Source organism: Talpa occidentalis, unplaced genomic scaffold, assembly GCF_014898055.3.
Source record: "Talpa occidentalis isolate TD23 unplaced genomic scaffold, MPIMG_talOcc4v2.1 talOcc4.9, whole genome shotgun sequence".
NCBI classification, from domain to species: Eukaryota; Metazoa; Chordata; class Mammalia; order Eulipotyphla; family Talpidae; genus Talpa; species Talpa occidentalis.
This window is the reverse complement of record NW_023605305.1, coordinates 8,144,694-8,169,738: the sequence shown is the minus strand read 5'-3', so window position 1 is coordinate 8,169,738 and position 25,045 is coordinate 8,144,694. Positions and strand designations below refer to the sequence as shown.

The window sequence follows — 25,045 nt, the reverse complement described above, 5'->3', positions numbered from 1 at the left end:
GTGCCTCAGCATCTGGGCTCAGCTCCATAAGCTCTTAGTCCTTTTTGATGGGAACTGAGGTGAGGAAAGGCGGCGCCTCCTCAGTTCCACTTTCAGCTTTGGCCTCAGACTCAGTGGGAGTCAGAGTCGTGCCCTTTGGCCCTCGTGTTGGTGTCTGTCCTGGAACTGCCAGCACGGTCCCCAGGCCCCTGCCCCCGGCCTCCGTGCTAGGCAGGGCCTGGTCCTGGCTGCAGGGGCCCTCCCCAGGGAACGGGCCAGGCCAAGAGGTACCTGGTAGATGGTTTTCCACCCAGAGTTCAGTGCAGACAGGAATCTGTCCAGTTCAGACGTGCAGCTCAAGTAGATGACCCAGGGAGGGAGGGGCTGCTGGCTGTCCGGGGAGAACTCCTAGGGAGAGCCGGGCCCTGTGAGCAGACAGCGCTCGGGCCATCGGACCTGCCGCCAGCGCCCCCACCCAGCTCACCAAGACACAGTACTCCTTGCCGGACTCCGTGGAGACGGCGCTGATGTCGGCCAGCTTGGCTGTGCCCAGGGAGCGGAAGAAGCTGGTCTGGCAATCTTCGTGGCACGTGAAGAGGCGGTCCTCGGTGATGACCAGGCAGCAGGGGATGCAGGGGCTGGGGGCGACCCCTTGGGGGATGACCTGATGGGGCGTAGGAGAAGGGAGAGAGGGGCAGTTTGGTCCCTCCCTCCAGAGCTCAGGCAGGCTCTGCCCACCTCAGGGCCGTCGCAGGGGAGAAGGGTGACAGGGGCCGCCTGGGCCAAAGGTGGCCCTGAGTGCCACGGTCGGCTCCTGGGCGGTCCCCTGAGGTGCTGTCTTGGTCCTCACAGGTTGCTCCATAGTGGCTTTGGGGAAGGGGCCTGGGGGTCCTGGACAGGGCTGGCTGCGGGCGGACAGCAGAGGTGAGAGGAGCTCACCCCTTTGGACACGGCCTGGCAGAGGTGCTGCATCCAGTCGGCCATCTCGGCTTCGCTGTCGGCGCTCAGCTCCAGGCAGGGCCGGTCGGAGAGGATGACCTGGAAGGCGTGGGGCCGGTCCGTGGTGTTGGATCTCCGGCAGCCACCGCACTGCTCCCCCCTGGGCCAGAGGAGGAGGGTGAAATGGGAGGGAGGAGGCAGGGGCGGCGTGGGGTGGGGGCCCTGGCCCGCCCCAGTCTGAGGGCACCGGAAGGTGTGTGGGCCCCTGTGGTGCTAGGGAGGGGCTTAAAGCTGCTGGGCAGCCCCCCCTTTCCTGTGGAATGTCTGTTATATCCAGAATCACCAAGATCCTTCTAGATCCCTAAAACCTGGCCAAGTGAGAGGGGTGAGTCGATCCAGTACTCAGAATGCTCAGGTCTGGCCTTAGAATCCGTGCACATTCATCCACTGCCCTCTCGGGGGTCTGAGGTCTTCAGGGATGTGTGTGTCCACTTCCCCATCGGGCCAGGAGCCTCTGGGGACGGGCGGCCTCCCTCCCCGATGGGACCCTTTCCAGCCAAGGCGCTCCATTTGCTTTCCTGAGAGGACGTCTCCCCACCCCCTGCAGCACTCAGCAGACCCCAGGGCACGGGCCAGGGCTGCTGGGTGGGGCTGGGGCTGGGGCAGGGACGGGGGAACCAGTAAGAGGGGGAGAGCCAGTTCAAGCGGCAGGGACAGGAGCCCTGGGCCCCAGGATTAGCAGCTCCAGGCAGTGACTCCAGGTTCCAACACCTGCCAAGCGCCCCGTCCCCAGGACACTCACCCCATGTTCACTGAGAGCAGGGGGGTGACGTCGGTGCGGTCGGGATACTGGTAGAGGATCCCGTTGCTGCAGGGAGACAACACAGCAGGGGTCAGAGCCCAGACCCCAGGGAATCCCCACAAGCTGGGGTCTGGCACCCCAGAGACCTGTCTTCCGTGGATGGGGGGTGAAGAAGCAGAGGGAAGAAGGGCAGCAGGGAGCACAGGCCCCTCTGCATCCCAGCCCAGATCTTCACCTGAGGCGTCCGGGATTCCTGGGCCCCCAAAGGTGGTGGGCTTTCCAGGAAGTCGAACACCCCAGGGCTATCTGCCTCACAGCCCTGTGGAGGAGGGAGGCGCCCCCCTCAGCCTGTCTCCAGCAACCTGCCTGGAGAGGTCCCTGCTGGGGACCTGGAGGCCCAACAGGCTGGGGTGGGGCCTGAGGCCAGAGCAGGGGGGCGCCCACCTGAGCACCACGAAGCAGGTCTTCCAGTGTTCCTTGCCCAGGTAGGAGGTGCCCGCCTTGTAGTGCAGCATGCCTTCTTTGGTGATGGTGCCCTCGGGGGGTGAGCAGTGGCAGGGCACGGGGCCCAGAGACTCGTCCATGGGGTCCTCCCAGTGCACAAGCCCGTAGAAGCACACAGTGACAGCAGTTGCCTAGGGCGCGGGCAGCGGGGCACAACGGTGAGGTCCAGGCCGGGCTCACTGATGGCTGAGCCCCAGGAGTGGTCGCTGAGAGAGCAAGGTCACCCCCAAATAGGGAGGGGACGGTGGGGGAAGGGCAGACGTGCCCCTCTCAGGGGCATCTATTTGCTTCTTTGACCCAAATACCAGGGCTGGTCCCGCGGAGATGACACCCCTCCCTCTTCACCGGGGTCTTACCTCACATCTAGATTCCTGGGCTACAAATTTGGCCAGTGCCAGCTTTTCCATGGTGGCGTCGGTCAGGATGCTGGGGTAGGGTGGCTCCCGACAGCCTTTGATCATGGCTGACTTCAAAGAAGCCAAAAAGAACCTGCACAGGGAGTGGGGTCCTCTGTCAGAAGCGCCGTGGAGGGGGGTGCCTCCACTCCACTGCTCAGGGCTTTTAGGCTAAGCGCTCTGGTCTGAAAGGGTCGCAAAAACTAGGGGGGACCTGGCTGGAAGCAGAGCACAGGGTGGTGGGTGGGGCGATGGTGCAGGGGCAGCCCGGAGAAGCCCCGACCTTCCCCAGTGGCCACAGGGCTGGACCCCAACAGCGAGGGAGGCGGCCTCTTATTATGGGTAACTGTCACACGGAGGAAGGCCGTGCGGGCCCTCCGTGAGCCCCTGGCCCCAGGGGCCTGGTGCGTTCTCTCCCGTTGGGTAACTCCTGCCCGCCCCTCCTCTCTGGAGGTCATGCGGGGCCTGTGGTCCTTGGAGTGCCCACCAGTGTCGGTGGATCAGTGTCCACACCCTGATGCTCTCACCAGCCTGCAGGTTGCCAAGTGAACATACCTGTCTCCCCCTCTTACGTCCCACCCTGCACCCAAGGGGGGGGCAGATGCCACCAGGCGGTGTCACTTACTCGGCCAGGGTCAAGTCGGCCGTATCCAGTAGAAACTGCTTCCTGCGGTTGGTGCACACCAGCCTCACGGTCTGCTGGTCGAGGCCCACCTACCGGAAACCACACCTCACATGTAGAGAGGCAGCTGGCTGGGGGGCAGGATGCACACCCTGGGGCAACCACATGGCAAAGCCCCAGGGGCCTTGGACTGGCAAAGTGAGGGAGGGTGGTGGATGAAGAGGCGTCTCAAGCTTGGTCTTGGGCCCAGCGTCATGTACAGAAGCTTCTCTGAGAGAGAAGCTGGGGCCTGACCCCAGGGGCCAAGGCTGGGGCTCTGTAGCTCTGAGGGGGCCCCATCCATGCCATACCCCAACCGAGGAGCCCAAACTCACCGACACGTAGTCGAGTTCATTGTAAGAGATGGCCTCTTCCACTAGGTATGGCTTCTCTGTGGCCCCTGAGGGGAGACCCCAATGCCTATTACCCCCGTGGCCTCTTTCTCCTCCTCTGCCCCATTTTCTAAGCTATGACACCTCTCTGAGACAGGGCTCGTCATCGCCCTGTGACCCGAAAGCACAGAGTAGGAACGCGACATGGGGTGCTCTGCAGGGAGGCCCCCAGGCTCAAGTCTTGGGACGTCAAGCCACCCATTCGTGGAATGCATTTTCATCAGCACAAGTCAGGAACCCGAGACCCTCGGTGGGGGTCGGGGGTGAGGGGTGGCGTTCAGCCTCCTCAGCCTCCGGGCAGTGCCCTGGCCTAGCTGGGGGCAGCAGGCACCTTTCCGCAGCAGGTAGACATAGCAGTCTGTGAGCAGCACGTACAGCAGCTGCAGGTTGCCCTCCATATGCCCCGTGCTCATCCGGATCATCTGAGGGGCCGAAGCAGAGAGAGGTCAGGCGCTGTGGCTCCTGCCCCACCTGGGCAGCATGCTTCCCCTTCGGAACTGCCTGGTGGCCCAGCCCGCCTCGCCCTTGCTGCGCAGGCTCTGGCTCATTCCTAAGTTCCTGGAACTTACTTTGAAGAGCTGTTCTTCGTTTTCTCGAAACACATGGATCATCAGCAGAAGTAAGTGATTGTTGTCTACTCTGTGAGAAGGACAAGTGTGGGGAAGGCAAGGTATCAGGTTAGGCCAGGAGTGGGAAAGGAGATGGGGGTACAGAGAGGTGATGCAGGCACTGAGAGGTGAAACAGGCAGACAGAGGCAGCCCAGTTGTAGTGGCTGTAGCCATACCAGGAGATGAAGTGAGGGAAGGGAGGGCCATATCCCTTCTTACCTCCCAGCTCAGAATGGGTTTTGCGGGACCTGCGCTTAGTTTATTTGGAGGTTGGAGTACAGTGTCCCCATGGCAAGGGCCAGAAGGGTGTCTTAACACCTGCTGCGCAGGGAGCCTCGCTCACCTGAACTCTGCTGAGTGGGTCATCTCAGAAGGGCTCCCCTGCCCCTCATCCACCCCAGAGTCCTCAGCGCTGCTCAGACAGGGGCTGGGCTGGTCTCTCTTGAGTTGGCAAAGAGCCTCCTGGGTCCCAGGCTCTGGGTCAGGCACAGGCCCCTCCCCAGCCAGGGGCATCCGGGTCTCCTGTTCCTGGGTCTCCGGCTCCTGGGCCTCCCCGGGGGCGTGTTCTACAGGCCGAGGTGCCTGTCCCCCTGCTCCTGCTGCTCCTCCCTCTTCTTCTTGGCCAGCAGTCGCAGGGCTACCAGGAACATGCGGCGGTTGGCCAGGCCCTGCAGGGTCATGGTTGCCGCCACCTGATGTAACAGCGCTTGGACTCTCGACGGTAAAGCGGTAGAAGTCCATGGGGGCTGGAAGCCCCTCACTAAAGTCGCTATCTGGCGGCTTCTCCGGGGCATCCCCGGGAGAGCCGGTCCGAAAGGACTGGTCCGGCGGCTCAATGTGGGAGCACCATGTGCTGGGGTCCAGCTGCCCGTTGAGCTGGTCAATGACCTTACTCAGGGGCTGCCCTAAGCGCTCCATGGAAGTGTCCTTCATTTCGGGGATGAGCAGGCTGGGCTCAGAACGTTCGCTGCTCTCAGCTGTGCTGCTGGGCTCCTCTCCCTCCTCCTGGGGGGACGCAAAGGCAGTATCTGGGGAGCCCTGCTCACGGCCTGGGCTGCTGACGAGGCTGTTGCTGTCCCCCTGCTTGGCGCAGGAGTGCCGGGTGGAGGATGGGTGAAGGGGACTTGCCTCCTCGTCTGACCTGGCCTTCTTCTTCTTCCCGGCTTTCTTCTTCTTGGTGACCCTGGGACAGTGGGGGAGATTGAACATCTGAGATCACGGTGCTGGGGGAAATTAGACAGGCTGGCTTTTGCGGGGGGGGGTCCTGGGCATGGGCCCTCTGAGGGCACAGCCCAAGCTTCCGTGGTCCTGGGACGTGTGGGGGAGCTCTGCTCTGGATGTAGTGGCAGCCCCGAGGGGTTCCCCATTGCTGGCAGAGAAAGGGATCAGCATGAAGAGGCACAGGGGGCAGCACTAGAAGACCCCCCGAACAGGCCCTACGCCACGGCTGCTTAGATCAACAGCCCCCTCTGCTCAGCCCTCCTCTTAGGATGTGGGAAATGTACACTGAGCTGACCTCACCTCCCATTAAGTATCATCATGGGTAATTTAACCAGAAATACACTCAAAGCTTTTTGGACTTCGACTCCTGGCTCCTACGCCTGGTTCCAAATTGGCGGGTGTGGGCCTGGGGCTGAACCCTTCAAGCCACTCAGGACTCCCAGTGGCTTGTGGAAGACTCCTGGCTCCAGTCACGGGGAAGCAACCCCCTCTGCCCCCCACCCCAGACCAGTAAGCCCCCAGGAGGTCTGCCATGCACACAGCACTCTCCTCCTGTCAGGCTGAGTCTCCGCAGCAGGAGCCAGGGGGAGTCAGGGGGAGCCAGGGGGAGTCAGGGCGCAAGAGGCTCTGGGCCAGGTTTCCCAACTTGTCCCAACGAGTTTCACCTCCTGCTTCCCTTCTATGTCTCTGTCCACAAGCTGAAGTCACCTTTTCTCAGTGAGTCATGCTGAACTGAATTAGGATCTCGGAAATTGTGTGTTAATGTCCAAGAACGGCTTGGAGGGCAGTGCAGTCTGCAGGTGCTTCCTGGTCCTGCAGGGCTCAGGCAAGTGCGCTGCAGCCTGGCAAGGCCCGGAGCCATGGGAACCGCCTGCCTGTGCCCTGTTCTCTTCCTGTTTCCTCTTGCTCAAAGAAATGCCAAGCAGGGGCCGGGAGCTCTAGTTTCCAGGAAGAATCTCACCTGCCCTCAGGGGGCCCCGGTCTGTACAGACTGAAAATGGATGCCAGTGGTGGACAGGACCCCGGAGGCTCGCCCAACTGCCCTCGGGGCCCCTCCCTGCTGACCTGATGACTTCAAGCTCTGTGCAGGCGTCTGGCAGGTCCGGGGCTTGGGAGTCCCCCTTCTCCTGAGAGGTGGTGTGCACAGGGGTGGTGTCAGAGGAGGACACGGTCTCCGCCTGGTCCTCGTTGAAGGGGTTGTGGCGCTGGGTGGGGCTCTTGGTGGAAGCCTTGCTGCTGGTCAGGTCTGAGGCTGTGGAGCGGGGGCCACTGATGGTGTCCGTGAAGTCTCCATCTGGGGGGACAGGAAACGGGACAGCCTGTCAGACATCCCCTGGGGATCCTGGGCCCCCAAGGATGCCTTATCTCAGGAAGGAGGGCTGCGCTCCTCCCAGGGATATCTGATGGCGTGGCTGTCTCCAGGGGAGAGGCCCCAATCCAACAGGATGTGGGATGTGTGCCCTACAAGCCAACTGGAGGGACAGTCATCACCAACGCTGCTGGGAGCTCACAGCAAAGTGACTGAGTTTGAATTAAGAGCCCCGAGGGCGGACAGCCTCCAGAATGAAGCACCAGGAATGGGGCTGTGATGCCGCAGAGGAGGCCGCACGCACACCCCTCCAGGCCTCAGCCCACCAGGATGCGAGAAGGGCATGTGGCAGCTCCTACAGCACCTCCAGGCACTGTTAGGGCTCAGATACCCAATCCTCTGAGGTGGTGCCCAGGGGCAGATAAAAAGAAACAAGAAAACAGGGGTTAGAGAAAAGGAGGGTGCAGAGCAGGGGGCAGACATTGAATCCGAAGGGCGAGAAGCCTGGGAAAAGGGGGAGAATGAGATACAGAGGGGAGAAGAAGGGCTGAGTGGCTGTCCCAGCAGCTGCCTCGGGGCTCCTGTGGTGGCAGCTTCTCCTCCTGACACCCCCTAGGACACTACCCGGTGATCTTTGAAAGGGGCGTGGAGCTCAATTTTATTCAAACCTCAGTTTGCCTGTGGTCCTGTCTGTGTCGCATGCCCAACCAGGGCTCACGCCAGGGTAGGGGGAGACGCTGCCTTCCAGAGGGGAACAGGCTTAACTGCTGCGTCCCCAGCCCCCAGGTCACTGGCGCAGGACCTGGAGAGGTGGCAGCAGCAATACAAAAGTGCACAGGGCCGTCCCGGTGGCAGATGGGCGCCATCCGAGCAGTGAACAGAGGCCAGCTGTCCGGCTGCCTGGTGAGGGCTAATGGCAAGGGACGCAGCATGTTCATGCCCCATTTGCCAGCCTGCGCACATCTCACTGGCCATTATCTGCCCAGAGACATGTGGCAAACATGCTTTCTACCCTCAGCCTGACGCAGAGGGGCCCGACCTCAGTCCACTTCTTGGCAGATCTTGGAAACCACGGGCAGCTGTTGCTGACGCAGCACATCATCCATTTTTTAAAGCACCGTCTTTTAACATAAGGACGAAGGAGGGAGCTAGGAGAACTGCCAGCGCCACCAGAACACCAGCCAGATGAGACAGTCTGCAGAGGCCCTGGGACCTCAGAGCCCAAGTTCTCAGGTGCAGAGAACCCTGTCCTGTCTCAAAGATGCTCCTGTCCCCGCCCCTGGAGACACCCACAGAAAGAGTCCCGAGAGGCGAGGGCACATGTGGGTAATGGGCGGGATACCCCCCAATTCTACCAGGCTGCTGAATCCCCACCGGTCCCAGAGTTTGGAGTTGCCCTCAAATCCTGCTTTTTTCCACCTCTAAGAAGACAAAGGCTCCCTGGATGATCTGTCAGCAGGCGCTCGGGAGTGCCTGGGGGTTTTGGAGGAACCCAGGGAAGCAGATCACTGCTGGGAGAAGCCTCCCCCTGCCCCTGTCCGGGCCAGCCTGAGCAAGCAGTTAGTTCTCAGGCCACAGGGAGCTCAGAAGGTCTGCAGAGGTGGGTCAGGCCCAGCTTGTCAAGTGACTGCGACAGGCAGCAAGGAGCTGGGTCCGGGAAGGGTTAGTTGTTAGAACCAGAGGAGGGTTAATGCTGGCATGTGCTGCAAGAAGAGACCGCCAGGACAAGGGACGCTGTGATGGAATTCTGGACTCAGCCAGTCTTCACCAAAACCAAAACCTAGGTCCTACGCACCTCTCTCAGCCCAATGACACCATTTATTATCCCCAAGGCCATATCTTATTGCCCTCAAACCTAGGCTATTTCATACTCGCATTACTTGGGAAGCAATCACCGGCCACGCACCACGCCAAGGTCCTGGCTTTAGTCACAGGGCCCAGCTCTGCAGCGGCGGGAGGACGCCAGACCTTCAAGCTCAGGCTCATGATGGGCACTGGCTCATTCAATGGCTGGGACCCACTCCCACCCCAGGGGGAAGCAGCCCACGAGAGGAAGAAGCTCTTTGATATTTGATAAGGGGGTTTTGGCTACAGCTTCAGATTTAAGGAGGAAGCATAAGCTTCTCAGAAGGACCTATGCTCTGAGTAACCATAGGCTCGTGGGCGAAGAGCTTCATGAAGTGGGGTCAAGGGCAGGAAAATGCCAAAGCATGACTGCTGCCTCGTGGACAGGCTGGGAGGGGTGATAGATCTCATTTTAATCTGCTTAAAACCTCAAAGAGAATCTCCCTGTAGAAGTTTTAGCTGTGCCCAGGCAAGTTCTCTCCTGCAATCTCATTCAAAAATACCTGAGAGAAAGCCATCCAGAGCAGCCCGAAGGCATCAGGCCCTCTGCCTTTGTCTCTTCTTGCTTCTGCTACAGGAGCACATCCTACCTTAAAGCTCATAAGCCTTGTGTTCAAAGGCATCGCTTTCCAGAACAAGTCTCTGCTCCCTGGGTCACTAGCGTCCCACGAGCTGGCAGCTCCCTCTGCATATCGCTGCACTGACTGGCACTGGGGTCAGGAAGGGTGGTCTGTGGGTCCCGGGAACGAGTCACTCAGTGACTCCACAATGCCACCGCATAAAGGCAGGAGTCCTGCAGTGGGAGGAGGGATTTGCCTACGGCTAAAGGTCAAGTTCTCCTACTGCAGAATTCCATCTGTTAGAACACCAAACTCGGCTTTATTGTGATCATTGACAGTATTATAAATAATGAGCTGATTTTGGAGCATGCAGCAAGCTTGGCATAGAAACGTCGCAAAACAGGAAAAGAGAGTAACAGCAGACTCTGTCCCACCTTCCCAGTCTGTGCTGGGTACAGACGGCACTGCTGGAAACACATCTCCAAAATCATAATCTATAAAAATGAGGGACAAAACTGAAGATTAGATACACAGGCAGTGGAAGGGCAGTGGGCTGGGGGCAACAGGGTAGGAGACACGGGAGAGGAAAAAATTGAACTTTCTGTATTTTATCTAACAACCTCAGGGGAACTTAACACACCCCAGCTGCTTCTGAGCTTGGCCATTGGCCCAGATGCCACCAGCCAGATGGAAAGACCTCTGGGGGGCGATCTTTTCCAAGCCCAGAATCTGGTTCTGGCAGAGAAGGATGGGTTCCCTTGCAATGAACCTCCTTTTCTATCCTTGCCTTCTTTCCCTTCAGCCTGGCAGCTGAGATGAGGGGGGCTCTCGGGGACACCTCCATCTATGGACAGTCTGTTCCATCAGGGCCCATGCCTCTGGTTTCTCAGAGGTGGCCCAGGAGCTGGATGCCTCCGCTCCCTTGATATGATGTAAGCTGGTGAACAGCAAGCCTGACAGCAACTACCTCCCCCGGGACCTACGCACTATGGCATAAGCAGAAATACAGAAAGAAGAAGGTCAAAGTGTCAACGCTGAGGCAATTTTAGGGCGCCCCAGAGGCTGACCATGTGACTGACTCCCTCTTCCTGGAGGTGAGGGTGGTGAGGTAAGGAAGAACGCTGGTTTCCCACACCAGTTGAAGGTGGGGAAACAGCAGCTTTATCAAATGAAAGAAACCAGACTGCTCTGGGGAGTCATTGCATCGAGACAACAAATGATGGCGTTCTTGCTGGTCTTGGGGGCGGTGGGTGCAGTCACCCTGACACACGGCAAGTGCACGAATGGACACATGAGAAATGGTGTTAAGTGTCCCCTAAACTTAGACCCTCTGGCTCTCTCCTTCCTAGGGTGGCTTAGCTTCTTTTTGCCTAGAATCCAGGGTAGGACAATCTTCCCCAAAGCGGCAACACTCCAGAATCTCTAGGTGACACTGCCTGTCCCCCTCACTCAGAAAACTGTCCCAGGGCAAAGGGTCTCATTCATAAAATCCCATTTTGGCCTTTTTACCCCCAGAATCAATATTTTAGACACAACAGGGACTTGAGGTCGTGAAGATCTGGGAGACGGCCGGCCCTGCTCAACTTCAAATTTTAGCCACTGGACCAGGTTGTCAGGAAGATGTTGCCCACCAGCACAAGCCACAGTCTCCAGAGTCAGGCGAGGGTGGCACCTTCCTGCCCTGGGCACTTACCCTCGCTAGATGGGGCAATTGCACTGTCATCCCACTCCAGGTTGGTGGAGGTGACGGAGTTGAAGGAGTTGAGGGACAGGCTGTCCGAGCCATGGACGGAGCTGGGAAGGCGGTCCTCGAAGTCCAGCAGGTACTGAGGTTTGTAGTAGTCGGGCATGTAGGGGGCCAAGTCTAAGTACGGGGCATCCTGCAGAGGAGAGAGTGCTAACAGCAGGTCCTGTGGGCCTGCACACAGAGGCCAGCAGCTTGCCTGCCACAGCCTCCCAGGCCAGTTTCCTTCCAGAGGTCAATGGACTCAGAAATAAGTGCTGCAAAGAGGCATGTGCACAGCGGTGGCCCTGGCAGCTGTGGACTCAAGGCCAACAGAGATGACGGGCCCCCGTTGTGCCTTCTGACCCTCTTCAGCCGCTTTAGATCAGAGTTGCTCATTTTCTTCAACTTCTACCACTTTTCAGGGGCCAAGTTCCTTTTGCAGTCTTTGTTTTTGGGAGTGGGACCAAGGGGGTGATTTGATTGTGACGGGGCAGCTCAGCCACCTCCATGAGCCCGAGCCTGAGAGGTGCCCCAGCCTCGCCCGCTCCTTCTGGGCCAGCACCGTGTACAGTGCAGGATGTGGGGGAGGCGGGCAGCTTGGAGCTAATGACACTGCCACGGGCCCAGGAGCCTTGTCCTTGTCAAACAATCATGTCCTAAACATGAAGGCCAGGACTCGAGTGCTACAGACTCTGGGCCGTGGGGCCATCTCCAAGTTGGGACTGAGAAAGGAACACCTCTCCTGGACCAGGAATTTCGGCTTTAAATAGACCAAGAGAGAATCAACCCTGCCTGCTCGACTCAAGGGTTCAGACCCTGAGTTCTTCCTGTACCTCAACCAATAGGTAACAAGTGGCTCACACTCAACAGAGGACCCCCAACAATGAAACTGCCTGCTAACCCTACCCACCCACCCCTGCGTCCCCACAAAGAGCGAGAGCTGTGGAGTCTCACCAGATCCAGGTCGAATCGAATGAACTCCAGGCCAGACACCAAGGTCAGGAAGAGAGTCAGGTGGTCATGGCTGCAGACCAGGGCGTTCCTGTGAGACGGGGGAAGGGATGGTATGGGCCTGAGTCTGGTTGCCGGCTATGCCCTCCCTTACCAACAAGCCAGCTGCGCTGAAATTTGACCTGCGTCACCCCCACTCCCTGGAGGACGCCCAGCTGGAGGCAGCTTCACCACCCTTTGGGTCCAGAGCCACACTGCACTTGACTCCAGACAGGGGCCTGCAGCATCAGGCTCCACTGGCTCTTGGCAGCTGCTATAAATACTCTGTTCCTGCAGCAACCCTTAAAAAGGTCGAACATTCTGGGTGGAGGAGGCAGAGCACCAAACAGCCTCAGCAGAGCCTGTGTGCAATGCCCTCCCACTGTGAGCGAGGCCCCAGCCACTGCTCATCACGGACATGTCCCCAGCATGCAATGCCATGCCAGGCCTCCGGACACCACATGGGACAAGAGTCTCTGGCACAGGCTCGAGGGGGCTCTGGGCACCCGTGAGACACCACCAGGGACACTTACTTGACATAGTACTTGTGCAGTAGACTCAGGTTCTCCTGGAACAGCCGCAGGTAGCTCTCCAGGGAGTTCTCGTTGAGGGCCAGGTACAGCCAGGCCCGGCCTGCAAGCAAAGGGCAGGAGTAATTGGAAGGAAGTTCTGTTGGGGTGGCATTTTTTTTTTTAAAGATTTATTTATGCATACAAGAGCTGGGGTACAGGCCAGAGGTGTGGAGGGTGAGAGGATTCACCAGAGACAGAGAGGGTAACAGAACAGGCAGATTGACCGAAGTACACTGCTGAGGGGAGCAGAGGGCAAGTCAGGAGAGGTCTGCTGCGCCATGTGGGTTGCTCCCTGGCTTGCTGGGAATCGAACTCCTGCTGCAGCGGCTGTGGATTGCTTCATAGGTTGTGTCTTAACGCTTGTGCCACTAGGGAGGCCCCCTGGGGTGGCAGCTTTTTGGCCCAGCAAGAGCAGAATGGAAGGAACAAGTGGCCTGGGGACCAGGCACTCCAGCCTTCTCTCTGGTTAGAGCCACAGCCCTGAAATCTCTCTGTCCTCAGTCAGACCCTAGCCTGTAGCTAGCCAGGAAACTCCAAGAAAGAGGGCAGACTGCCAACTTCAGCTGGGTCAAGAAATGCCAGTATTCCGTGCTGCTCTGCAGGTGAAGACTGATCCCAGCTCAGGGAGAGAAGCAAGACTGGGGCTCAGCTGGGCTGCGAGGGTAGTCTGGTTCTTCTCCACACCTCAGTACCATTCACCCCACCTGGGAGGCTCCAAAAAACTCATATGCAGGGAGAAGAGAGGCCATGCCAAGGGTGCTGGTATTTTAACCCCACTGCCACTGGCCACCCCAGGGTCATCAGCCTCCCAGGGCCTGACCTTGAGTCTGCACCTGAGCCCTGAGCTGCCCACAGGGAGGGCGGAGCCGGCCTTTCCCAGAGCCGACCTGGTACTACTCACTGCGCCCCAGGTTGGTGGCCACATGCTGCAGCACCTCGATCTGTTTGATGGCTTCCTTCCGGGTGAAATGCACCACGAGCACCCAGTAGCCAGATGAGAGGTCTTGCAGTCTGAGAAAATGGGACAGCAGCTGCCATGACCTAAGCAGGGCCACCCTGGGAAGCTGCAGTCAGCTGGTCTACCCATCTTCATGTGGGTCAAGTGAGGTCAAGGCCTTGGCATCCCCTAGGGACGCACAGGCAGCCACTGTGCCTCCACACCGTGCTTTGGTCTATGTGTATTCTCCCCGCTTTTATGTTTGCTGGCTAACTACAGACAGGCTGCGGCCCACTTGAGTGAGACAAACCTCTTTCTGCCAAGGGAGAGAAGAAATCAAAGGCAGGCAAGGGTAGAGGCGTCTCTCTGAGGGACTCGTGGATTCAGCCGTGCCCTGTTGTGCCCTAAGTCTGCCCCAGAAAGCATGTCCTCTTACCCATACAGCAGGGCGTGGTCCAGGTGCTCACACAGACGCTGCAGGACCTTGTCGTGGTTCCGGATAGCAGGCGTCTCATCCTCGCAGGCAGCAAAGTAGCTCTGTAGCTGAAAGGGAAAGAAATCCCCCCAAAATTAGAAGTGGATAAAGAGGAGGGTTACAGCAGTGCTGGAATCAAGAAGGTTGCTGAGAAAACCAGTCACAAGATGTCCTGGGAAGTGTACCTCACGCTGCCTGGGCCAGCTGCTTGTCCTGATCTGGAGTCCCAGAGGCCAGAGGCTATATTCTGAGAGCCTAGTCCCCAAGAGCTGTGTTCTCAGAGCCCAGCCCCTATATCATGTCCAAGAGCTGGACACGATGACCGCCTGATGCTGGCAAGGGGTGCTGGGTCCCTGTGAAAGTCCCACATGGCACCAGGCTTTGAGCCAGGGCCACTGAGCAGCACAACTTGGCCAGGGTGAGCCACAAAATGAGCCCTCATTCCCAGAGTGTGCACCCCCACTGCCTGTGCAGCAGTGGCACTGCTTGGAGCTGCCCTCTGTGTGTACTAAGGGCTGACAGAGGGGGCATCTGCTCTGGCAGCCTGGGTGCCAGAGCTGACACGGGGCACTGGGTCTTACTGAGGAGCCTGACAAGGCAGGGTGTGAGTTTTGGTCCAGCCAGGACTGAGGACACAGCTCCCAGGCTGGACTAGTCAGAGTCTTGGGCAGTAGATGTGATGATCTGCAGCACGGAGCAAGGCCCACGGGCTGAAGAGGGCATAGGCAGCTCTGCCAGCTTAGTCCACTGAGAAAGCCCAGACACTTATACTGTTCTCTGCAACCAGTTAGGAGCAGGGGCCTCCAGGTAACGTCTTTCTGGCTTCATGTTAGCCACACTCCTATCCACACTTCTGCCCTTCTAATGGCCAGAAGGGGGAAGAACACACAAAAAAGCATGCTTGTCCCTGTACATGGGTTCAGGTTTAAGTTTCTGGCACTGGGCAAACATGCAAACATGCTCTGAAGAGCTTTCTGGAAGCAGCGGTAGGGACGGTGGCAGTAGATAAGACGCATCAACCACACCAAAGAGTATGCGCTCTCGGCCTGAAGCCAGCCATTCAGCCCCCACAGCACAAATTGCCTCTTCTCTGGGTCCCAGAGCAAGTCCAGCAGCCCCGCAGGCAACAGCGACCTCAGGGCTGTGGGGTCTGCCCTCCCTCCAGGAGGCAGACAAAAAAGAGCCCCAGAAGGAAAGGTTCCAGACCAAAAACAAGAGCAACAAGCCTGTGAACATGGCACAAGGCCCTCTCAGCCATGGCTGAAAGCATCCTGCCTGTCTTAGAACTGAGCACTACAGCAGCGGGGTCAGCTTTTAAATTTTAAAAAATTTCAAGCCCAAGTGACTCTGAGATCAATGTCTTCCATGTCAGAGCTGGAAAGACCTCTCTCGAACTAGTCTCCTTTATTAAAAAAGCAAGACGCTTTTCATTTTCTTGATTATAAGTCTAGCCACACCAGCCATAACATTTTTATTTATTTATTTTTAAACAAGGCAGGCGGCTAAAGTCAATAGATTGGAGTCCTTTACTATGATTTTAGCTAAGTGAGGGAGCCACGCTAGAACCAGGCTCCTTTCTCAGATCAAGATACCGTTAAAAAAAAAAAGTATCCCTAACATTTGCTCGTCATAAAAAGGCAAGCAAAGTGGAAATGTGTATAAAGACCTCCTGCTTGCCTGTCCCCTACAGCGGCGTGTGTGTGAATCCCCCAGGCATTTCCTGCATATTCAAGAAAAGTGAAACAGGATTATGGCTGCCCTAATTATTCTAAAACTTGCTTTTTCCCTTAACTCAACAATGCATCAAGTGTATATTTCCATGTCATTACACACAGATCCACTGTATTCTCTTCCATAGCCACATTGTGTTCTAGAATGTGCTACCCCACACTTCAACCCCAGCCCCATTAGATGGACTGTTGTCTCCAGTTCTTTGATCTCACACATAATATCACACTGAGCACCCATGGGTGCCGTGTACAGGATCACTTAGGGAGGAGTGCAGGGCCAAGGGACATGAATATTTACGACTTGGCTAGGCCACTTGTCTTTCTAAAATGTTGGACTGATTTATATGCCTATCACGCTGGTCAACACTGGATGTAGTCACTGAAATTAACTTGCTAGTTCAAATGGTGAAAAATAGTACCTAATTGTTTGAAACTGTACTTCTCTGATCACTAATGCAGCTGAACAGACCCTGGCTGCTTGTCTCTGTCTTATTGATCTGCTGCAGCGATTTGATCCTTAGGATTTAACTGTTAGTTGCTAAGTTTCTGCTCAGAATCGACTGACCTTTCAATTTTGCTTACAGCATTTTTTTTTTCTATTGAGAAACTGTTATTCTTGTGTAGTTAATGAATTAATGAATTAATTTATTTTTAAAGATTTATTTCTTTTTTTTTTTTTTTTTTTAATTTTATAGAGGCATGTTTTATTTATTTATTTATTTTGTTTGTTTGTTTTTGTTTATACATGCACTGGGTACAGTCAGAAGCGCGGGAGGGTGAGAGAATTCACCAGAGCCAGAGCGGGGAGCAGAGCAGGCAGAAGGACCGAGGTACACTGCTGAGGGGAGCAGCGGGCGGCAGGAGAGGTCTGCGCGCCATATGGGACCCTCCTCCGGTGGCTGGGGAGCAGCCGGGGATCGAACCGGCGCCGCAGTGGCTGCGGGCAGCTTCGCAACCCAGCGCTCAACCGCTGTGCCACCGGGGAGGCCCTAAAGATTTATTTCTTTATGCATACAAGAGCTGGAGTACAGGCCAGAGATGCGGGGCGGGGGGTGAGAGGACTCACCAGAGACAGAGTGGGGAGCACAACAGGCAGATTGACCAAAGTCCACTGCTGAGGGGAGCAGCGGGCGAGTCAGGAGAGGTCTGCTGCGCCATGTGGGTTGCTCTCTGGCTGGCCAGGGATCGAACTCGTGATGCAGAGGCTGAAGACTGCCTTATAGTGTGGTGCTTAACTCCCTGTGCCACCGGGGAGGCCCTATAGTTAATTTAAATCTGTCAAAATTTCTCTGCATAGTTTCCCATTTTTCCCAGTCTAGTATTACTAAAGTAACTCTATCCTCCTATAGTCTCAGGTGTTTTTTGGTTTCTTTTTAAATGTTTAGATCTTTATATGTAGCATGAGGTAAGGATCCAGCTTTATTATTCTCTGGATGGATAACCCATTTCCCACACTGATTAATGATCTTTTGCAGATCTGTGATTTAATGCCACCTTTCTAGATGATTTTATTTTTTCCTGTGCCAGTGTCCTTTTAATCATTTTCACTTTAATTCATTATTTTTTTTTAATTATTTTTTTTTTATAGAGGCATGCTTTATTTATTTATTTATTTGTTTGTTTGTTTGTTTTGTTTATACACGCACTGGGTACAGTCAGAAGCGCGGGAGGGTGAGAGAATTCACCAGAGCCAGAGCGGGGAGCAGAGCAGGCAGAAGGACCAAAGTACACTGCTGAGGGGAGCAGTAGGTGGCAGGAGAGGTCTGCGCGCCATGTGGGACCCTCCTGTGGTGGCCGGGGAGCAGCCGGGGATGGAACCGGCGCTGCAGAGGCCGCGGGCAGCTTTGCAACCCAGCACTCAACCGCTGCACCACCGGGGAGGCCCTTAATTCATTATTTTCATATGGGCAGAACAAATCTATCCCATCCCCTACTATTCATTAACTAAACTGTTTTGATTATTCTGGAATATTCTTTTGGAATCAAATGTCATTTCAATCAGATTTGGAGTAGAATTTTACTAAATCCAGAGATTATTGGGGGGGGGAAAATGATATCTTTGCAAAACTGAGTTTTCCTATCCAGAAAGATGGAGGCTCCCCTGCTTCCCCATTTATATAGATCTTCTTTAACAGCCTTTGGTTATACAGTTTTCTTCAGCTAGATCTTGTATGTTAATTTCAAGGAGGGTTGTATAGATGGTGTTATAAGTTAGGGAACAATGTGCAAACAGGAAACAGTTTCTGCTAAAAGTCCAACAGAGAGTACGTGGTGGTGAGGAGCGTGTCACATGGGCAGGAAGCAGCGTCCAGCATCTGCCTTTGCTACTATAGACTCGGGCTCCTTTGGCAAATTACTTAATCCTCCAGCTCCCATGTTTTCTCATCTGTAAAGTGGGTTAAAAGGACTGTTTACAGCTGAGCCACTGGGTATATGTGACCATTTCCATTCAAATTAATCCAATTTACTTTAAACAAAATAAAAAATTCAGTCCCTTCAGTTGCATTGGCCACATGTGATGTTTTCAATAACCACAGTGGCCAGTGGATACTGTAATAGGCAGTGCAGATGTAAAACATTTCCATCACCACAAAAAGTTCCAATAGACAGGCCTGGTTGAGGGATCAAATGCTATAAAGTAAGCAAAAGGCATACTTTCAGGACCTACAGGTCCAAGGAAGCGGCAAGTGCTCAATAAACACTAGCCAAGACTACTAGGAATATTCTTAGTCAAACTAATGACACTGCACTTGGCTGAACACCAGGGCTGGTGCAAAAACACAGGGATGCATCTGCTCTCAAGAATGAAGGTTCTGTTCCCTAGGACACTAGCAGGTGGCCCCAACCCTATTCCCTAACCACTCTTACAGAACGTAGGTGAATATGTCCCATTATCTCAGGGGACCAGGAGATCCTGAATCAATGCTACCAGCCAGCACAGTTCTTGAGAGCAGCAGGAAGATGACTGAGTCAATGACAGAACTTTCTGAGTTATCTCAGCAGACTGAGATTGTACTTTGGGAGTTGGTCAGTGAAGCATGATGCAAAGGCAAACAGCAGAGCTATGGTCCCTTTGCTGTGGACAAGAAGTGGCCAGCAGCTATTTACTGCGCACATGAGATCAGCAGGCTCTGGTACAGTGGGGAGTGGGAGGAAAGCAAACATGGTGAGGGCCCCCGAACAACAGAATGAACGGAATGGGCATAATTAATATCATTCAGTCTGGATGCACAATTGCGCGCCTTCATCCCAAATTACTCTTCAGTTACATGTAACACGTGCTGGTGGAGATAATACTGTCTATACTTAGAGCCTTCATTTACTGAGCACGTACTATACGCACTGGGAAGGTACAGAATGGTTACGAGTGTGGATTCTGGGATCAGACAACTTGGATTTGAATGTGGCAGACTCACTGTGTGACCGTGAGTAAGTTACTTAACCTCTTTTGACTCAGTCTTCTCATCTGTAAAATGAGCTTAGTCATAGAACTTTTCTTATAGGTGTTGTGAGGGTCCAGAGAACACTTACGCTGCATTTCCTTCAGAAACAGTAAATATTAGCAGCTATGAGGATGATGCTGATGATGCTGATGACACACCTCATGAACATGGTTTAAATGAATCATTACAGCAACTCCATAAAGGAGGTCTCAGCTATTAAGCAGCAGAGTCCAATTTTATTTATTTTTTTAAAAGATTTATTTTTATTTATTTATGCATACAAGAACTAGGGTATAGGTCAGAGGTGCGAGGGGTGAGAGGATTTACCAGAGACAGAGTGGGGAGCAGAACAGGCAGATCTGGGCCTCCCTGGTGGCGCAAGGGGTAAAGCAACACACTGTGAAGCAATCCGCAGCCTCTGCAGCACAAGTTTGATCCCCGGCCGGCCAGGGAGCAACCCACATGGCGAAACAGAACTCTCCTGTCTTGCTCACTGCTCCCCTCTGCAGTGTATTTCGGTCAGTCTGCCTGTTTTGTTCCCCACTCTGTCTCTGGTGAATCCTCTCACCCCCCATATCTCTGGCCTGTACCCCAGCTCTTGTATGCATAAATAAATAAATCTTAAAAAAAAAAAAAAAGAACAGGCAGATCTACTGAAATACATTGCTGAGGAGAGCAGCAGGCAAGACAGGAGAGGTCTGCTGCGCCATGTGGGTCAGCTCTCTGGCTGGGGATCGAACTCATGCTGCAGTGGCTGGCAGTAATCGTGCTGAGACTTCCAATCCTGAGCCACCAGGGAGGCTCAGAGCCCAATTTTAACCCCATGTTTTTTTTTTATCTAACCTGGGTAAAAGAGCTCTGAATGAATAATGTATGTTATATATGCATAATGTTATACTATATTTAATCCCCTTCTAATATGTTGTAGGCGAATTCAAGAAAGAGAAAATAGAGTCACAAGAATGGAAAAGCCTGTGGTGAGTATGAGCTCAGTGTGTTCTGCAGCTCTGCTTTTTGGACGATGGACCGAGGAGAAAGACAGGAGAAAGACAGCACGGCTTCTTTAAGAAGAAAGCTCGCCTATCACTTTCTCCATCTCTCGGACACTGGCTTCGCTGGGAGAATGAGGAAATGCATTGTTTGGTTAACACCAGCCACAGCTGCTTGAGGAGGAGCTTTCCTACTTCTGGGAAGAAATTCATGCTGCTGCTCTGCCAAGTAGTTCTGAATGTTTCCTTTCTGTCCAAGCAGATTTGGGGGAAAGGCAGAGAATTTCACAGTTAAGAGGCGTCTACAGCAGGGGCTGGCAAACTATGGCCAATGGGTCTATCTCCTATTTTTGTCAATAAAGTTTTATTGGAACACAGCCCACAGCCCATTGTTTTGTATTCTCTCCAGCTGCTTTTGTGTTATGAGGGCAGAGTTGAGTACATGTGATATAACACAGTCTGGCCTGTAGAGCCAGAAATAGTGACTGTTTGACCCTTAACAGAAAAAGTTTGCTGACCTTGGTCTAGAGGCTTGAGCAGAGGGACAAGTGACAGGCTGGGCTGGCAGCTGTCTCTTGCCCAAAGTTCAGTTCAGCAGTGGTGAGAAGGGGAAGCTCAAGTCTTGAAAACTGATAAAAGTTCAACAAATATTTACTGAGCAGCTACTATAGTTATCAGATATTATTCTTATACAGAAGTCTACAAAGTCTTTATCTTATAAAACTCACATTCTGATAGTAGAGATAAGCCACATACAGACATATAATACAGTATCAGAAAATAAAAATGCTAGGAAAACAAAGCAGAGTACAGAGAGCCTGTTATAAATATGGCGTCAGAGAAGATCTCGCTGAAGAAATGACTATGGAGCTATCTAGGAGAAAGAATATTCTAGGACAGCAGGTGCAAAGGTCCTGAGGCACAGGCAACGGTAAGGAGCCCAGTGTGGCCAGAGCTCAGAGAGCGAGGATGCGAGTGGTATGAGATGAGGTCAGAGGGCAGCCAAGAGCCCATGATGTGCAGCTGTATGGGCCATGGTAACAACTTTGTATTTCATACCGGTTTAATAAGAAGTTATTGGAAGGCTGAAAACAGAGAAGTAACATCATCCAGCATATGTGACCAGGCTGCTATAGCCTCTGTGTAGTGTATAAACAGACTGTGAAGGCCAAGAGGGATGCAGAGACTAGTTGGGGGCTATCACCAATGTGCATGGGAGGTAATAGAAGGTGAGTGCTGACGGCAGTGGTGGACGTAAGATAGGGTCAGATTCACAATCTCTTCTGAAGATGGTACCCTAGGGATTAGGCTGATGGGTGCTGTCTAGGTGGGTATGAGAAAAAGGAAGGTGCAGAGGATGCTTCCTAAAGCTTTTGGTCTGAGCAACTGTACAGTGGTGCTGTTTTCAGTTCAAGCAGGGTTCTGCCATGAGGAGTTCTGAATTCTTACTTTTTTTTAAGATTTATTTTACTTATTTATGCATACAAGAGCTGAGGTATAGGCCAGAGGTGCAGGGGGTGGTGGGAAGATTCAACCAAGACAGAGCAGGAAGCAGAACAGGTGGATCTACTGAAATACACCGCTGAGGGGAGCAGCGGGCGAGACAGGAGAGGTCTGCTGTGCCCTGTGGGTCAACTCCCTGGCAGGGGATGGAGCTCATTCTGCAGTAGCTACAGATAGCTTCATAGTGCTGAGACTTACTTAACTCCTTGCACCACCAGGGAGGCCCAAAGTCCCAAATTCTTATTGGATGTCTCAGTGGCGATGCTGAGGAGGCAGCTATAGGAATGGGTCTACAGTGCATGATGAGGTAAGCACCATCAGCCTATAAATAGCATGTGAACCTGTGGGATTGGACCAGGTCCTTTGGGATTACAGACAGGTAGGAGTTAGTCCAGAAGAGTGGAAGCTTATTTAGATCCTGTTTCAAGCAAGCAAGGTATTTTTTTAAAAAATGACATTGATGAAATTAATTAGAACTTGAAAACTTAGTAGACATTTGATGACATTAAGGGAAAATTAAAGTGTGATGGTGGTATCGGGTTATGTGAGAAAAGGAAGAACCCTCATCTTTGAGCAACATATACTGAAAGATTTATGGATGTCTGGGATCTGCTTTAAGATAACACAGAGTGACATAGATAGAGCACAGTTGACATAAGATAGTTCTTGAGATGCTAAGAGCTATACTTGGGGCATTAGTATGCTATTCTCCCTTAGAAGAGAGCATGTTCAAAACATTCTCAAAAGCATGTTCCAGACCACACTCTGAGCTGGTTAAACTGTTTTTCCTGCTCCAGATCCCCTGGGTGCACTGGCCCCAGGGCCAGGAAGAGCTGAACTTGGCCCACCCCAGCATATCAAGGCTGCAGAAGGTTGCTGCTCCCTGCCCAGTGCTCTGGGAAGACTGGCCAGCACCAGATCGCACCATTCCCTGTGGCTGCGGGCCAGTGTGGGTGGCACACCCCAGCGAGTGAGCAATGCCCGACTCAGAGCATTTCCATCAGGGTTGGTCCACTCTGCTGAGCCGCCCCAGCCCCCTGTCTCACTTGTCTCTTGCATATACCCAGCCATGAAACGAGTTGTAGTTCTGTGGTTGCAAGAAATCCTCCAGCATTACTGGTCCATGATGGGTAACTCAAAGAGAGCCGTGGAGGGTTATAAATGGTCAAATTCAAATAAGATGGTCATGCCTTCCTGCCTGCCTTCCTGCCTGCCTTCCTTCCTTCCTTCCTTCCTTCCTTCCTTCCTTCCTTCCTTCCTTCCTTCCTTCCTTCCTTCCTTCCTTCCTTCCTATTTATTTATTTATGCATATAAGAGCTGGGGTACAGGCCAGACGTGCAGGGGGTGAGAGGATTCACCAGAGACAGAGTGGGGAACAGAACAGGCAGACTGACCGAAATACACTGCTGAGGGGAGCAGCAGGTGAGACAGGAGAGGTGTGCTGTGCCATGTGGGTAGCTCCCTGGCCGGCCAGGGGATCGAACTCATGCTGCAGAGGCTGCAGACAGCTTCTTAGGTTGCATCTCAACACCATGCTCCACCAGGGAAGCCCTGGGTCTCCTTTCATTCTCCCAAGACCAAAGTGGGGCTCTGTGAAGCTGCCCAGCAGATGGGAAACCTGGAATCTAATTTGGTCACTACTGACAGGCCCCTCACAGGTGGGGGGAGAAGGGGAAAGTTATTGGAGGCAGTTCCCCATGCCTCTATTTACAGAGTAGGATAAAAACCCCTGTGCCAACAATGGCAGGAGAGTCTGCCAGGCTGGACAGATGGGCTTGAAAATGTGCCTGTCTGACTCGCCTGGGCACTGCAGGGCACATTGCTGGGCCTGCCCCATTCCAGCTGGGCATGCAGAGAGAACAGGCCTGTGGGCTCTGCTCTGTAGAAACCCGCTCTCCTCGTTGCCCAGGGAGGAGGTCGCCAGGTAACAGCAGCCGCCCCATCGCTCCATGGAGACCAAGGGTGTTCAGAGGATGAATGTTTAGAACAGCAGTCCAGGTCGAGGAGGTAGAAATCCAGAAGCAGAAAAGACCCCAACTGAAGGAAGGATACCACCTGACCTCAGATCACCTCTTTAAAAAGGAAATCAAGGGCGGCCATGGTTATACGAGCTCAGCTCAAACCCGGAGCCACCCGGAGCTGCAGGGCCCTGAGGAGCACCCAACCCCTGAGGCTGCCTCTCAAGTCCCAGTGGCTTCCGCCGAGCTGACACGGTCATGTCAACAGACTCAGGCCTGTCTACCCCAGGCAACTATAGCGCTTCTGGGATGCTCTCCTAACTTAAAAAATCCCTGACCTGAGATTCTGCCCTTCCTTAGCCTGGAAAAGATTTCACTCCTAGTGACAAGCAAGAATAGTGGACTCCTGGATTAGGAACCCTCCAGTCACCTCTGTGAAAGAACCAATCAGAGAGCCTGTGATTCAGAAGCCATCACCGTGGTGTTTGATGGGAGCCGGGAATGCTGTCCTCAGCTACCGACTGCCCAGGGGGGCTTGGGCAGCTGGGCGGCACCCCACATAAAGGGCATGTACTAGTTTACCACTGTTCTTTAAGCAGGTGGGATGGAATTCATGCTTCTTAACCATCCATTTGCCACTGATACTCCCAATTATACAGCTTCTCTCTCACCTCCCAAATTGCTGCTCATTAGCCCCTTTGCTGGAGGTTGGCTGACTCTCCTCACTGGCAGCTCTGTTGCAAGATATGTGGGGGGAAGCATGCACTTGAAATATCTGTGGATTTCATTTCTTTATGCTTGCTCTGGGTGCTGGAACAACTGTAGCAGACGGGGACTAGCTGAGGTGGGGACAGATCTCTTGGGTTACTTGACACAAAAGGGTTTCCAAAAGCAGCTAAGAGCTTCTCCTTCCTCAAAGGGAAGCCTCCCAGCCCCAGGATATGGTTACTCTGCCCCTGAACTCAGCACATGGAGCTACTAAGCACTCTGTTCCAAGTCGGGGGGAAACAGAGGCTCTGCCGAGAGTGGCCAGGCAAACACCAGAGGCCTAGAACTCAACCCATGGCTGCAAGGACGAGAGGCACACGTGCCTCTACTCCATTCTTTCACTGCTGCGGTGGAGGAAGAGCTGGCAGAAACCCTGCCTGTTTTCTTTTTTTTTTTTTTTATAGAGGCATGTTTTTATTTATTTGTTTGTTTGTTTGTTTTTTGTTTATACATGCACTGGGTACAGTCAGAAGCGCGGGAGGGTGGATTCACCAGAGCCAGAGCGGGGAGCAGAGCAGGCAGAAGGACTGAAGTACACTGCTGAGGGGAGCAGCGGGCGGCAGGAGAGGTCTGCGCGCCATGTGGGACCCTCCTCCGGTGGCCGGGGAGCAGCCGGGGATCGAACCGGCACCGCAGAGGCCGCGGGCAGCTTTGCAACCCAGCGCTCAACCGCTGCGCCACCGGGGAGGCCCCCCTGCCTGTTTTCTGAGGGCACCACACTCGATGTGTGCGGCGCTG

The 25,045-nt window shown here is 54.2% G+C and overlaps 1 protein-coding gene across 2 annotated transcripts in view; it reads right to left on the bottom strand.

Annotated features, from left to right (window-relative positions):
* PLEKHM2 (pleckstrin homology and RUN domain containing M2) overlaps positions 1–25,045 on the bottom strand; it is a 36,268-nt gene that overhangs the window by 794 nt on the left and 10,429 nt on the right. Inside the window, exons 2-19 of one of the 2 annotated variants that reach the window (XM_037501454.2) lie at positions 13,878–13,984; positions 13,406–13,515; positions 12,466–12,565; positions 11,897–11,984; positions 10,910–11,096; positions 9,651–9,710; positions 6,568–6,796; positions 4,625–5,464; positions 4,242–4,311; positions 4,004–4,094; positions 3,616–3,680; positions 3,245–3,333; positions 2,581–2,713; positions 2,165–2,355; positions 1,721–1,786; positions 919–1,078; positions 464–643; positions 271–387 (exon numbers count right to left, since the gene is read on the bottom strand). In XM_037501454.2, the coding sequence (XP_037357351.1) occupies positions 271–387; positions 464–643; positions 919–1,078; positions 1,721–1,786; positions 2,165–2,355; positions 2,581–2,713; positions 3,245–3,333; positions 3,616–3,680; positions 4,004–4,094; positions 4,242–4,311; positions 4,625–5,464; positions 6,568–6,796; positions 9,651–9,710; positions 10,910–11,096; positions 11,897–11,984; positions 12,466–12,565; positions 13,406–13,515; positions 13,878–13,984 (2,883 nt within the window). The remainder of the gene's footprint in view (positions 1–270; positions 388–463; positions 644–918; positions 1,079–1,720; positions 1,787–2,164; positions 2,356–2,580; positions 2,714–3,244; positions 3,334–3,615; positions 3,681–4,003; positions 4,095–4,241; positions 4,312–4,624; positions 5,465–6,567; positions 6,797–9,650; positions 9,711–10,909; positions 11,097–11,896; positions 11,985–12,465; positions 12,566–13,405; positions 13,516–13,877; positions 13,985–25,045) is intronic. The other variant, XM_037501455.2, reaches the window with a different exon arrangement.